Source organism: Orycteropus afer, unplaced genomic scaffold, assembly GCF_000298275.1.
Source record: "Orycteropus afer afer isolate SDZICR_OR568_19922 unplaced genomic scaffold, OryAfe1.0 scaffold00006, whole genome shotgun sequence".
NCBI classification, from domain to species: Eukaryota; Metazoa; Chordata; class Mammalia; order Tubulidentata; family Orycteropodidae; genus Orycteropus; species Orycteropus afer.
Window position 1 is genome coordinate 9,906,327 of NW_006921593.1, and position 13,777 is coordinate 9,920,103.

Consider the following 13,777-nt stretch of genomic DNA (forward strand, 5'->3'; position numbering starts at 1 on the left):
GGTCAGTGCTTTGAACCCACCGGTCACTCTGTCGGAGAAAGATTTGGCAGTCAGTTTCCATAAAGGTTACAGCCTTGGAAACCATAAGGGGCAGGCAGTTCTGCTCTGTCCTCTAGAGAGAGGTGTATCTCCAGAAAATTGCACCCATGGCAGTGACTTAACTTGCTGAACAATCTCTTGCAGCTGGTGATAGAAACTGCGATGGTGAATGGAAGCTGCTCATTGGTGGTCCCCTCAGGTGGCATCCAGGGCATGGGCCATACCTGCCATACCTTAGATATGCCTCTGCTTCGCCCTGTAGTGTCACTCTGAGTCAGAATCAGCTTGAAGGCAAGGAATTCTAGTCGCTGGGAAACTCCTGCCTGCGGCTCCAGTGCACAGTAACTGCTTCATTTCATATCTAAATAGAAAACGGGCTTTGTGAGGCACTCATATCACCTTATACAAGCTGGTTATTAGACTCATTTTCCATATCAAATTCTACTTACAGTGATTTTTTTTATCATTTTTATTATAATGAAGGTTCCATGCTTTTTATACTATGCTTTCATGTAGACTTTTTGTAGAGTCCTTTTATCTGCTTGTAATCCTAATTTATTGAGATTTTTTAAAAAACATGAATGAATATTGAATTTTGTTACTTTTTTGAAGCTATTGAGATGATCATGAGATTTTTCTCCTTTATCGTATTCATGTAGTAAATTGCGTTGATGCGCTACGCTAAACCTTAACTTTCAAAAACCCACTCGATCGTGTTCCATTTCCTTTTTATATGTATTTGATGTGCTAATGTACATAGTTTTAGTTTTAGTGCGGTTAAACATACACTATCCCATGCTTTCCATTAACTGTTAAGTGTGCAGCGCAGATGGCTGTACTATATGCCTTCACTCAGCACTGTCCATTTCCGAAGGGTTTTCATCACCCCACACAGAAACTCTGCACCCCATAAGCAACAACTCCCCATTCCCCCTCCCACACTCCCTGGGGAACACTCAGAAACTTTTTCTTATGCATTTGCCTATTCGAGATATTTCAAATAACTGGGATCATGAAATATTTGATCTTTTGCGTCTGACTTGTTTTACTCAGCATAATGTTCTCACCCTCACCCGTGTCAAAGCATGTGTTCAGAGTTCATTTCTCCTTATGGCTGCATAATAGTCCATTGTACACAGACCACATTTTGGTTATCCATTCATTTGTTGGTCGACATTTGAATTGTTTTCACCTTTGGCCAGTGAATACCACTGCAATAAACGTTGGTGTACAAATATCTGTTCAAGTCTCTGCTTTCAAGTCTTTTGGGTATACACCTGGGAGGGCCATTGCTGGGTCGTATGTTACTTCCATGTTTAACATTTTGAGGATCTACCAAAATTGTTTTCCACAGTGGCTGAACCATTTTACATACCCACAAGAAGTGTACAAGGGTTTCAATTTGTCCATATCCTCACTATACTTCTTATTTTCCATTTTTCTGATAATGGCCATCCTAGGGGGTATGAAGGAGCTCCGATAGCATCGTGCCTAAGGCACTTGACTGCTAACCAGAAGGCTGACAGTTCAAACCCACCAGTCACTCCTCAGAAGGAAGGTTGGGCAATCTACTTCCATAGTGATACTGCCTGGGAAACCCAAGGAAGGGTCGCTATGAGTTGGATCAGACTTGACTACAGTGAGTTTGCTTTTGTTTTTCTGTGAGAAGAATAAACAAATATGTCTTGGAAGAAGTACAGCTGAAACGCTCCTTAGAAGCATGGATGGTGAGACTTTGTCTCACATACTTTGGACATTTGTCAGGAGGGACCAGACCCTGGAAAAGGACACCATGTGTGATAAAGCAGAGGGTCAGCAAAAGAGAAGACAACTCTTAATGAAATGGATTGACATGGTGCCTTCAAAAATGAGGTCAAAACCTAATGAGTGTGGATGGCGCAGGACTGCAGTGTTTCGTTCTGTTGTACATAGCGTCAGAACTGACTTGAGGGCACCTAACAACGACAAATGATCTCAAGCATCTTTTCATGTGTTTATTGGGCATTTGTGTATCTTCTTTGGAGAAATGTCTACTCAGGTTCTTTGCCCATTTTCTAATTGTGTTGTTGTATCTTTTCCTCATTGAGTTAGAGGAGTTCTTTATACATCCTGGGTATTAAAACTCTTATCTGATATATGATTTTCAAATATTTTCTACAAATCGGTAGACTGTCCTTCACTTGGTTGATAAAGTCTTTAATGCACAAAAGTTTTTAATTTTGATGAAATTTACCTGTCTTGCTTTTTGTGCTTTTGGTGCCGTAGATAAGAACCTATTGTCAAAAACTAGGTCCCAAAGGTTTATCTTTGTTTTCTCCTAAGAGATTTGTGGTTTTAATTCTTGTATTTAGATCACTGATCCATTTTGAGGTAATTTTCACATATGATCTGTGGTATGAGTGCAGCTTCATTCTTTTATATGTGGAGATCCTAGCACCATTTGTTGGAGAGACTGCTCTTCTCCCCATTGAATGGACTTGGCACCCTTGTTGAAAATCAATTGACTAGAGATGTATGGGTGTATTTCTGGACTTTTAATTCTATTCCATTGGTCTATATACTACACTGTTTTGACTACTATAAACTTATAGTGTATTTTGCAATTGGAAGTGAATACTCCAAGTTTGTTCTTTTGCTAGATTGTTTTGGCAACTAAGGGCCCCTTAAAATTCCATATGAATTTGCTGATTGGATTTTACATTTTTACAAAAAAGGCTATTGGAATTTTGACAGGGAATGCATTCAATCTGTAGACTGCTTTCGGGAGCATTAACATCTTAACAATATTAAGTCTCCCAATCCATGAGTATAGGATGTCTTTCCATTTATTTAAGTCCTCTTTAATTCCTTTTGGCAGTGTTTTATAGTTTTTAGGGTACAACTCTTTTACTTCCTGTTTAAATTTATTCCTAGGTACTTTATTCTTTTAGATGCTATTGTAAATGGAATTGTTTTCTTAATTCCCTTTTCAGATTGCTCACTGCTAGCATTTCCTGCTGGGCCATTTTTTTAAAAGCCCTTCTTTCTCTACCTTTTCATATCAAACAAAATAAAATTTTCCAATCCTAGAGTGTAAAAAGGAGCTCTGGTAGCATAGTGCCTAAGGCACTTGACTACTAATCAGAAGGCTGGTGGTACAAACTCACCAGCCACTCCTCGGAAGGAAGGTTGGGCAACCAACTTCTGTAGTGATACTGCCTTGGTGGGGTCGGTATGAGTCAGGTCCGACTCGATGGCACATAACAACAACAAGAAGCGTGTAAAAATCATCCCAGAAGTATACCTCTGAACGTTGTGGTTGTCACAAAAATTGAAATCACCACAAAGAAGAGTTACCTCAAGTTTTACTGGTTGGATGGTTCTACATATTTTATTTTCTGCTGCTTATGAAAAAACATTGGTGGATTTCTCCACCAAAGGTAATGATGCCATGACTGTTACGAAGACCATTAAAGCCAGGCCCCAGAAAGGGACTGAAAGCATAAGCCCACAAATGTGTCTGGCTGAAGACACAGAAAACAATTCAGTGCATTTTGAGTTAACGCTTCTGATACATATCTAAAGTGCAGGGAATGGAAGCATACACCCTCACTGACAGGGATTATGTCTGGGGGTGAGGGATTGGCATATAGTGAGCAGGGGCCGCACAGAAAAGTATCCAAGATGCGGACACAGCTGTATCTGCTTACAGGAGTTGATGCTGGTCTGGATTTGCCTTGTTCTCTAACCAACTCTGCCACCTGCTGGTGCCTCAAAGGGGCCACATCTGTCCCTGTGACAATTCCCAAATGCTGCTCTGCAGTCCCCTCGTTTCCGCTGGAATAATGATCTTTCCCAGACTTCCTCTTCTATTTGCTTCCATTATTTAAGTCTCTAACTCTGTGCCACATCATATGCTAGTCACTAGCCACATGAGGCCACTTAAATTAATTAAAATTAAATACCGTCAAGGACTGACTAGCCAAATGTGGCTTGTTGGCTTTTCAATCAGAGCAGTCCCCAGATTTAGATTAAAACCATGGGCACAGAATGGTCCCTCGGACAGTGCTGGTCTAGTTGTTCCCATCTCTCTGATGGTTTTCTCAAGCCAGAAAACTGAGCGTCTCCTTGACCTCTTCCTCCCACCCTCTGCCAAATCAAATCAGTCCCCTTCTTACTGCCAACTACCAAACATTATCAAGATCCAAGCCAAGAGCAGCTGCCCCTGAATATGTCTGCCCACAGCTCTCCATCGCTTCTGTCCCCTCTGCAAGTAAGCCAACATGCCCCCTCTCTGGGCATGCCTCTCTGGACACCCACATGCTCACTCCGCACCCTTTCAAGGCCGTTTCCATGTGCCTCAGGGAAGCTACTTGGGCCACTCTATTTCAAATCACAGCCAGTCTTCCTCTAGCCTTCCCTATCTTTCTTCCTAGCTTGATTTTTCTCCATTTATCACCTTTGGACATACTGGGGAGATCGCCATTGCCATTCCATTTCCCAAACTTCTCTCACGCTTCCCTTTCTCCTGCAAGATGTCTTTGCACTTCCTGGATGAGGCCACGTGACCACTTCTGGCCAATGAGTGTGAAGTAGAAGTCCTGCTTCACTTAAAGGCCAGAGCACTCAGTAGAAGGTGAGAGTCTCCAGAAAGGTCTTTCTGGCATGATGACCAGTTTGAGATGGTGGCTGCTTGGCAGCCTGAACTGCTATGTAAGCAGAGCCCCTGGGCTACTTGGGATGGGCATGTTGGGTCAGTGAAAAATCACCCCCTTTTTGTTTTTAAAGCCCCTGAGATTTTGGGTTACTTTTTACTGCAGCCCAGCCTAGCACATCCTGACGGACTCATGCTCTGTGTTGCACTTGTTTGCTTCTCTCTCTGGAATGAATGCTCCACTAGGTCAGGGATTTTTATTTGTTTTCTTTTCCCACTATCTCTAGTTCCTGGAACACGCAATACTTCTTAACTAAATACTTCTTAACTAAATGGACACATTTGGGAGCTCTGGTAGCATAGTGCCTAAAGCACTTGACTGCTAACCAGAAGGCTGGTGGTTCAAACCCACCAGCCACTCCTCCGAATGAAGATGGGGCAATCTACTTCCGTTGTGATACTGCCTTGGAAACCCAAGGAGGGGTCGCTATGAGTCGGGTCCAACTTGATGGCACATAACAACAACAACAAATGGACACATGAACATCCTGCAGGCCTGCGGCCCCTGTATAACTGGGCTGCACACGCCTAGTATTACTTTCCAATCTATTCTCCACTCAGCAGTCAGGGTTATCATTCCAATAAGCAAATCTCATCCTGTCATTTTGTTTCTTAAACCTCACTGGCTCCCCTTCCCTCACCTGGCATTCACAGCAATTTGTGTTCTGGCCCTTGCCTGCCTGTGTATGTTCATCTCCTAACTCTGCCACCATTTTGACTCAAACCCACCACACGGTCTGGTCCTCCATACCTGTGCACATATAGTTGCTGGTACCTGGAGTACCAGCATCCCTCATCACCTTGTTCACTTGGCAACTAACTGCCGTTTCCTTTTTTAACAGGAACCACTTCTCTGAAGCCCTCCCAGGCCTCCCCACTCCCCTCCTAAGGAGTTCACGACTCCCTGCTGTGCATCTTGCACAGACCTGTACTTTCCTGTCTACACATCTTTCTCCCACACAATACCAGCAGTCCTACAGAACAGAGCCCATGTCTGATTGACGTCTGTGTCCACAGGGCGAGGACACAGCAGTGTAGCTTTGGGGAATGACTATGGTTGTTAGCTACCATCAAGTCAGCTCCCATTCATGAGGACCTCACGTGGAACAGAATGAAATGTTACCCAGTCCAGTGCCACCTTCATGCCTGTTGGTATGTTTGAGATCATTGTTGCCACCAGCATGTCAATTCATCTTATTGACGGTTTCCCTCATTTTCAGTAACCACCTATTTTACCAAACGTGATGCTTCCTTTGGACAGGACACCAGGAAAGACCAATTTCTATAAAAGGACATTAACTCACTGCCGTCGAGTTGGATCCAACTCATAGCGACCCCTCCTTGGGTTTCCAAGGTGGTATCACTACAGAAGTAGATTGCCCAACCTTCCTTCGGAGGAGTGGCTGGTAGGTTTGAACCGCCAGCCTTCTGGTTAGCAGTCACATGCCTTGGGCGCTATGCAACCAGAACTCCTAAAACGACATTACGTTTGGTAAAGTACATGGGCTGGCGTTACGTACCCCCAGGCTCCTGTTTCCATATGTCCTGAGAGCCCAGCCGAGCGTCTGGGCACACGGAGGCGCTCTTGAATCAAACCTATTTAGTGTCCAGGCTTGGACACCCACTTCACCTGGGGCCTGGGATTACCTGAGGTGGCGCTTATCTTCCATCCAGCACAGAACAGGGAACGGTTTTGCAACGTCCCCCTTTTCTCTCACAACAAGCCCAATGGAGAGGGTAAGCGAGCCAGGATGTTCTCTCTCACCTGTTTTCTTTCGGTCTCTTTCTGCCTCCCCCCTTCCTTCTTCCTGGGAAGGGAAGCCCTGGCGGAGACTCCCCCTCTCTAACTAAGCCACCGCAAGGCTTTGCCTCCCAGGTCCTCGCCTTTCATTCCATGGCGCTCTTACAGTCCCACACTCGGCACAATGGTGACCTGCTTCCCGTGAGGCTCTGCTGCCGCGCGCCTTGGTGCGCCGGCTCCCTACCCAGCAGCCCTTGCGCGGCCCGGCACAGCGGACATCCAGGACTCCAAGATGGCGTCCGTCGGTGAGTGTTCTGTCCGGGCCGCGATGTAGGGGGGTGGAGCAGGGGTGCGGGACCCCGAGCTGCACTAGGAGAGGAAAAAAGGGAGGCAGCTGTGATCCGCCTGCCTTTCACTCTGGGCTCTCTTCGCGACCTCCATGAAGTGCGCCCGACCAGTAGCTCGGAGTCTTGCAGTGCCTGGCCGCGACGTGCGGAGGTTGAGGGCAGCCGGGCGGAGCGCCCCCGGCCCTGGGAACTCGCCGCCTCAGGCCCGCTTTTCTCTCACCTGCGCAATAGCTTCTCTTCCCCGCCGCGCGCTTTGCACTTGAACCCTACGCGCCGCTTCTGTCTTTCCAAAGCGAAAGGTCACATTAAGCTCCTGGAGGGGCTAACGCTTGAGACGTGCTTCATACCAGTACTGTTCGATGCATATGTGTTGACTGTGCGCTGAATAGCTTTAAAGAGGTGAAGTTACCTTCGACGGTTCACAGCTGGTGAGTGGACTGAGCTAGAATTTGAGCCCAGGTAGTAGTCTGGGGCCTCGCGGTTAACTGGTCTTTATTCACAAGGCATTTGTGTTGTTGGCTTTTCGTTGACACGTATGTGTACATCACTACACTCATCGAACTGTGCACACTGATTTCATTTTGACATGGAAATCATGTTTTAGCCATTGAGCCTCACAATAGCCTTGTTAGAGAATCAGTGTTGGGAACTTGTTTCTTACTTTAAATATGAAAAATATGACCACAGATGTGGTGAGGCCCACCAGCGGTCACACAAGCAGTTTTGATTACCTATGCGTGTCTTACTCCAGTTTCTATTTTTAATCTCAGAAAGTAGTTTTCAGAAAAGAAGCCAGCTTTCCCATCTGTAAAATGGGCTGTGTCATCACTTAGACAGGAGCTCTGGTAGCATAGTGCCTAAGGCACTTGACTGCTCACCAGAAGGCTGGCAGTTCAAACCCACCAGCTCTACTCCTCGGAAGGAAGGTTGGGCAATCCTACTTCCATAGTGATACTGCCTCGGAAACCCAAGGAGGGATTGCTATGACAAACAACAACAACAACAACATAGACAAGATAACATATGAAAAGAGATTATCAAGACTTAGCAATTGCCTGCATACAGTGGGTTAGGTGCCTTGAGTCGATTTTCACTCATAGTGACCCCATGTAACAGTAAAAATGCCCCATAGGGTTTTCTAGGTTGTAATCTTTATGGAAGCAGATTGCCAGGTCTTTCTCTGGTGGAGCCACTGGGTGGGTTCAAACCAACAACCTTTCCATTAGTGCCAAGCATACAGTAAACAAAAAAAACCAAAGTCACTGCTGTTGAGTTGATTCGACTCATAGCAACCCCTCCTCGGGTTTCTGAGGTGGTATCTCTAGGGAAGTAGATTGCCCAACCTTCCTTCCGAGGAGTGGCTGGTGGGTTTGAACTGCCAGCCTTCTGGTTAGCAGTCAAGTGCCTTAGGCACTATGCTACCAGAGCTCCCATGAGAGCGAGCACACGGTAGGTGCTCCATATTTGTTGGATGAGGCTGGATGAAAGATAAGGGTTCGAATGCATCCCTAAAGCCATGAATAACAGTCATCCATTTATACCTCCACCTGTCACTTGTGCCCAGTAGGAGAGTGGAATTAAGCCATGAATTTTTGATTATGTAGCAGGCCTGAAACCCCCACCCTTGTTAAGGGTTAAGATGTGTCAGGAGACCTATGGAATTCCCCTTGGTTGATTCTTGAAGCTGGTCCTAAAGGAATCTTAGCTTTTCCTTGGATTCCAATATGGAGAAGGAACCTCTTGCTGTGGCTGCTCACCTTTAAGAAAGGACAATGGTATTTGATGCTATGCCTTAAAAAGAACATGTACTAAGTTTTTAAAAATTAATCTTTTGGGTGAATACAGAAGGGAGACCTTTCTTCCCTTGAAGCATCTCCTGGACCTATGCTGCTCCACCCATTTCCTTTTTCCATCCGTGTTTTACTCTTGGGCCAGAGAGGAGTACATATGGCCTCAGCCAGGAGCCCAATCTGTCCTCTGTCCCAGACGCTCATTGGAATATGGTCTGGGGTCTACTGGATCATTCAGATTGGTTTCATACTAAGTTATTTGATTTCTTGGGATCTTTTGTCTTAATTCTGCTTGTAGAAATTGTTGACTCTGTGGTCAAAGCATTTGGCTGCTAACCAGAAGGTCAGTGGTTCGAACCCACCAGCTGCTCGATGGGAGAAAGATGAGGCAGTTTGCTTCCATAAAGATTTATACCCTTGGAAACCCTATGGGGCAGTTGTACTTTGTTCTAAAAGGGTTGCTGTGAGTTGGAATCAACTGATGGCATTGAGTTTGGTGGTTCCAGCTAGGATGCTTGAGGTCAAAGTTCCTACTCATGTCAAGGGAGTTTGCGCCTGTATGAACCCTGATGCTCCTCTAAGCCCTTCACTGATAAACAAGCACACCCGGTCAGAGTAGACACCTCAGAAAACATCACAGTTGGTCTCCTTCCACATCCATCCCAGAACAGATCTGCTCACCCTGGGCATGGCTTAGGGATTGTGGGGGCCAGACCTGAGCTGACTCTTGCCTCTACTGCCTGCATGTGTGTTACCTTGGCCAAGTTGCCCACCTCTCTGAGTCTGCTCTCTTCCTATAAAATATAAGCCTACCTCAGAGGTACTGTGGATTCTGTTCCAGAGAGCGCAGTAAAGCGAGTCACGTGAATTTTTTGGTTTCCTAGGGCATATAAAAGTTATGCTTATACTCTAGTCTATTACGTGTGCAACAGCATGATGAAGAAGTTTGAAATACCCTGAGAATGTCCAAAATGTGACACACACACACACGAAGTGAGCACCTGCTATTGGAAAAATGGTGCCAGTAGACTTGCTTGATGCAGGGTTGCCACAAACTTCTTTGTTTACGTAATTATTCCCAACTGGCTGTCATTCAGATACATCCTGTTCAGGAGTAAGGCTGTAGCTGCAGCAGTTCTGCTGTTAAGCTTAAAATAGTGGATTTGGAGAAATATGCAGTATTGATGTGCAGCCTCTACATAGTGACACCTTTATTGAATAGTTGGAATAAGTGGCTTTAAAGGATGCTCTTTTAGTTCTTGGGAGATTTTTCACTGCTGTGTTTTTTCACCCTTTTCAGTACCACTGAAGGAGAAGAAACTGATGGATGTCAAAATAGGGGAGCTGCCCAGCTGGATACTGATGCGAGACTTCACCCCGAAAGGCATTACTGGAGTGTTTCAGAGAGGTCAGAGCCTTATAGAAGCCCCGCAACAAAAGCAAATCTGTGTCCTTACAGTCTCTTCTTGCCATGAATTAATTTGGGCAGTAAAGGTCTTGTGTCCTAAGTATGTTGAGAAGGACAGTTCTCGCCTCTTTCCAGTGGAGATGGACAGGGAGAGTCGTTAGCATGTTAGTGTCCCAGTTTTGTTGGCCCTGTCAGAGGCTGCCTCCAAGACATTTCAGCCAAGAGAATTTCTCTGTTGCTTGGAATCAGTACTGCTGGCTCATTCTTACAGAAATGTCTATGAGCATTTTTCTCTCCTGACACTTATTTAAGAGGAAGGTGAGTATGCAGCGTAGTGGACGTCAGTTTATGGTATAATGCTGTCTTCCATGCCAGGCAAAATATCCATGATTAATATTTGAAATGGCTTATCTTTCAAGTCGGCAGTTATTTTAAAACCGTTCAGACCTTTCCTGGCTAACCCATCTTGTCAATTCTCAACATATAGACCCAGTGCACCTCAGAGAGCCCTGTGGGGTCCTGGTCTCTTCAGGGCCTGTTGTTTTTTCTTCACCTGGCCACCCAGGCCGTCTTTCAGCCTCTTGTATGCCATGTTCCCTCCTCCCTTTTGGCCTGCCCTCGAGCTCTGTCCTCCTCTGTGGACATGAATGTGCCTGTCTGTGCACACACTCCCTGCCCTGCTCCTTCCCAGCACTCACTCTTCCTATAGCTTTTGTGACCATTTCATTCTTCACCACCACGCTGTGAGCCTCTGAGGGCAGGGAGTGTATTTTCACTGTGGGCTCAGTGTTGGCACCAGGTGAGGTGCCCAGGGAAGAAAAGAATGCTCAGAAGCCTTCCTCCCAGGGGGGCTAGGCTAACCCTGCTGGCCACAGCCAAGTGGCCCTTACTATGGGCTGGAGCCTCAGTCAGAATTAGGGTAAGGACATCCCCAGCACTGGAGGTAAGGCTGAGGCAGGATCAAAGGCCTACACGATCAAGGTCAAAGGGTAGGGGCAGATTGAAGGTGGGCCTGGCTTTAGAGATGGTCCTGAGCTAGTGAAGACCTAAGTACTATCTGGTGTCATTTATGCTTTTATCAACTGGTGAGTATAGGCTGGGTAAGCTTAGAGCTGGTACAGGCCGGAATGTGAACCCACCATGACCTTGCACTGTGTGAAGCATGTGCACCAAAGCAGGGCAGTGACCATCTCTTCTGTTTACAGGTTACAACCGGTATTATAACAAGTATATTAATGTGAGGAAGGGGAGCATTGCTGGGGTTTCCATGGTCCTGGCAGCCTATGTGGTTTTCAGCTACTGCCTGTCTTACAAGGAACTCAGTAAGTGCCTTTTGGGTTGTCCTCCCTTCAGTAGAAAGCTCGTGAGAGGGTAGCATTGGTTCACTGTTAGTGCTCAAATAGTCTTTTTAGGATGATCAGCACAAGGCTGGTTCCTGTGAGGTGGAGGTTAGAGATCCCCCAAACGTCCAGCTTTTCCAGACTGCTGTACCACTACATCATCTCTAACACCTAGCTACTCCTCCTCCCCTCAGTACTCTCCCTCCTACCTGAGCATTCCGTATTTTGCTGTAACATCTCACAGAACATACATCCTGAGAAGGAAATAGCTCATGTGGTTGTGGAGGCTGGTAAGTCCCAAATCTGTGTGTTAGATGTTGGTCTGGAAGACTCTCTCCACTCATGCTGCAGGGGCCGATGGAACTCAGATCAGCAGGTCAGACTGGCTGCTGTCTCAAGTACCAAGAACTGGGGGTGAGATGATGACGAACCAAATACAGGATCCAGAACATTCATATGTATACCCTCGGGGAAACTAAGGGTGGTGATTTTAGTCACAGCCTCTACTAAGGCTAGTCTCAAGATACATCCCACCCTAATCCTGCCTTATTAATGTAACAGGCAACTCACTCCAAAATGGGAACATAACCACAGGTGCTGAGACTGGGATTTAAATGCATCACACAATGGAGGACTATGGCTGGGTAAGAAGAACGCAGCATCAGCATCGAAGGAAGACTCATTAACCTGTGATATGCAGATGATGCTTGCCAAAAGTGAAGATGAAGTACTTAACAGATGAAGATCAGACTACAGCCTTACGTACAGATTTATACCTCAACATAAGAAAACAGAAATACTCACATCTGGACCAATAAGCAACATGGTAAATGAAGAAAAGATTCAAAGCGTCAGAGATTTAATTTTCCTTGGATCCACAATTAATGCCCATGGAAGCAGCAGTAAAGAAATCATGTGATGTACTATATTGGGCAGATGTGCAAAAGACCTTTTAAAATGTTAAAGACCAAAGATGTCGCTTGGAAGACTAAGGCGTACCTGACTCAAGGCTTGGTATTAACAGTAGCCTCATATGCATATGAAGGCTAGACGGTGAATAAGGAAGACTGAAGAACTGATGCATTTGAGTCGTGGTATACATGAAGAATACTGAAAATACTGTGGACTGCCAGAAGAATGCACAAATCTGTCTTGAAAGAAGTACAGCGGGAATGTTCCTTAGGAGTAAGAATGGCCAGACTTCGTCTCACTTTGGTCAAGTACAGTCCCTGGAGTAGGATATCATGCTTTGGAAAGTAGAGGGTCAGTGAAAAAGGGGAAGGGCATTGATGAGATGGATGGACACAGTGGCTACAATGATGAGCTCAAGCATAGCAAGGACTGTGAGGATGGTGTAAGACCAGGCATTGTTTTGTTCTGTTGCACACAGGGCTCCTAAATTACAACCAACTTGCTAGCACCTAACCAACAACGTGGCTAGAAGGGTCATATTAAGTAATTCACTGCACTGCAGTTAGATTTGGCCACCCATTATTCACCTGTCAGTTGAGAGAACCAGTGTGTCCTTTACCTATGCTCCTACTTGAAAGAATTATAGGGATTGATCAGAGCACAATAAACCTTATGGGATATTGTTTTAAGTGCGGAAAAAAAAAAAAAAAAAAAAAAACACCTAAAGATAAAATAAGGTGAAACTAAGGTTAAGGCAATACTTAACAAGTATTCTTTAACATCCTGTAGACTATGCTAAAAGTTGGTGGAAATGTTGGTTTCGATCACCCTAGCATCCAATGCAAAGATGGAAATAGGCTGAGTGGTGCAAGCCAGTGTCGCTCTGGGAGAGCACAGCTGGCCCTGAACCTGAGTTTGGTGGAAGATGCCAGGAAGTATCAGTGGAGGCCTCTGAGTAGGTCTCCCAAAACTGTCTGAGTGTCCAGCCCCCTTGCCAAGTCTGCATCCAGAGTCACACTGCCTCTAAAGGACCAGCTCTTAGGCGCTGACCAGGGGGCACATTAGCCTCTGTGGATACAGGTCTGCCAATAGGGGTTCTGTGTCACGCACCCCAAGTTCTCAGGATGGTTTTACGTGACATAAGCAGCTACCCTGCCTCACCCTATACTTACTATATATACATATATAAATAAATATAAAAAAAACCCTTTGTTATCTTTTTTTCAGAACATGAGCGGTTACGGAAGTACCACTGAGAGGAAGCCAGTAGAGTGGACACCGTCTGCATTCCTAACTGTGGCTGCTTTTGCCCTGGCACCCGTCCCCCCTTGAGGAACAGTCCTTTCATACCCTAATTGACAACTAGTGTCCAATAAACAATGACAGGTATGTGTGCTGTCTAACTGGGCCATCTCCCTGAACTTAGGGCTCTAAACAGCCCAGAGCTTTGAAGCCTAGTGGTCTCCTTCACTTCTATTTTGGGATCTTGTCCCAGCTCCCAGGTGTC

General features: G+C 45.6%; 1 protein-coding gene across 1 annotated transcript; it reads left to right on the top strand.

Moving 5' to 3' along the window:
• Positions 1-6,765: 6,765 nt before the first annotated feature.
• Positions 6,766-13,526, top strand: ATP5MF (ATP synthase membrane subunit f). Its single transcript, XM_007940806.1, has 4 exons — positions 6,766-6,778; positions 9,911-10,018; positions 11,224-11,340; positions 13,498-13,526. Exons 1-4 carry the CDS (start codon positions 6,766-6,768, stop codon positions 13,524-13,526), a joined length of 267 nt encoding a protein of 88 aa, XP_007938997.1.
• The last annotated feature ends 251 nt before the right edge of the window (positions 13,527-13,777 follow it).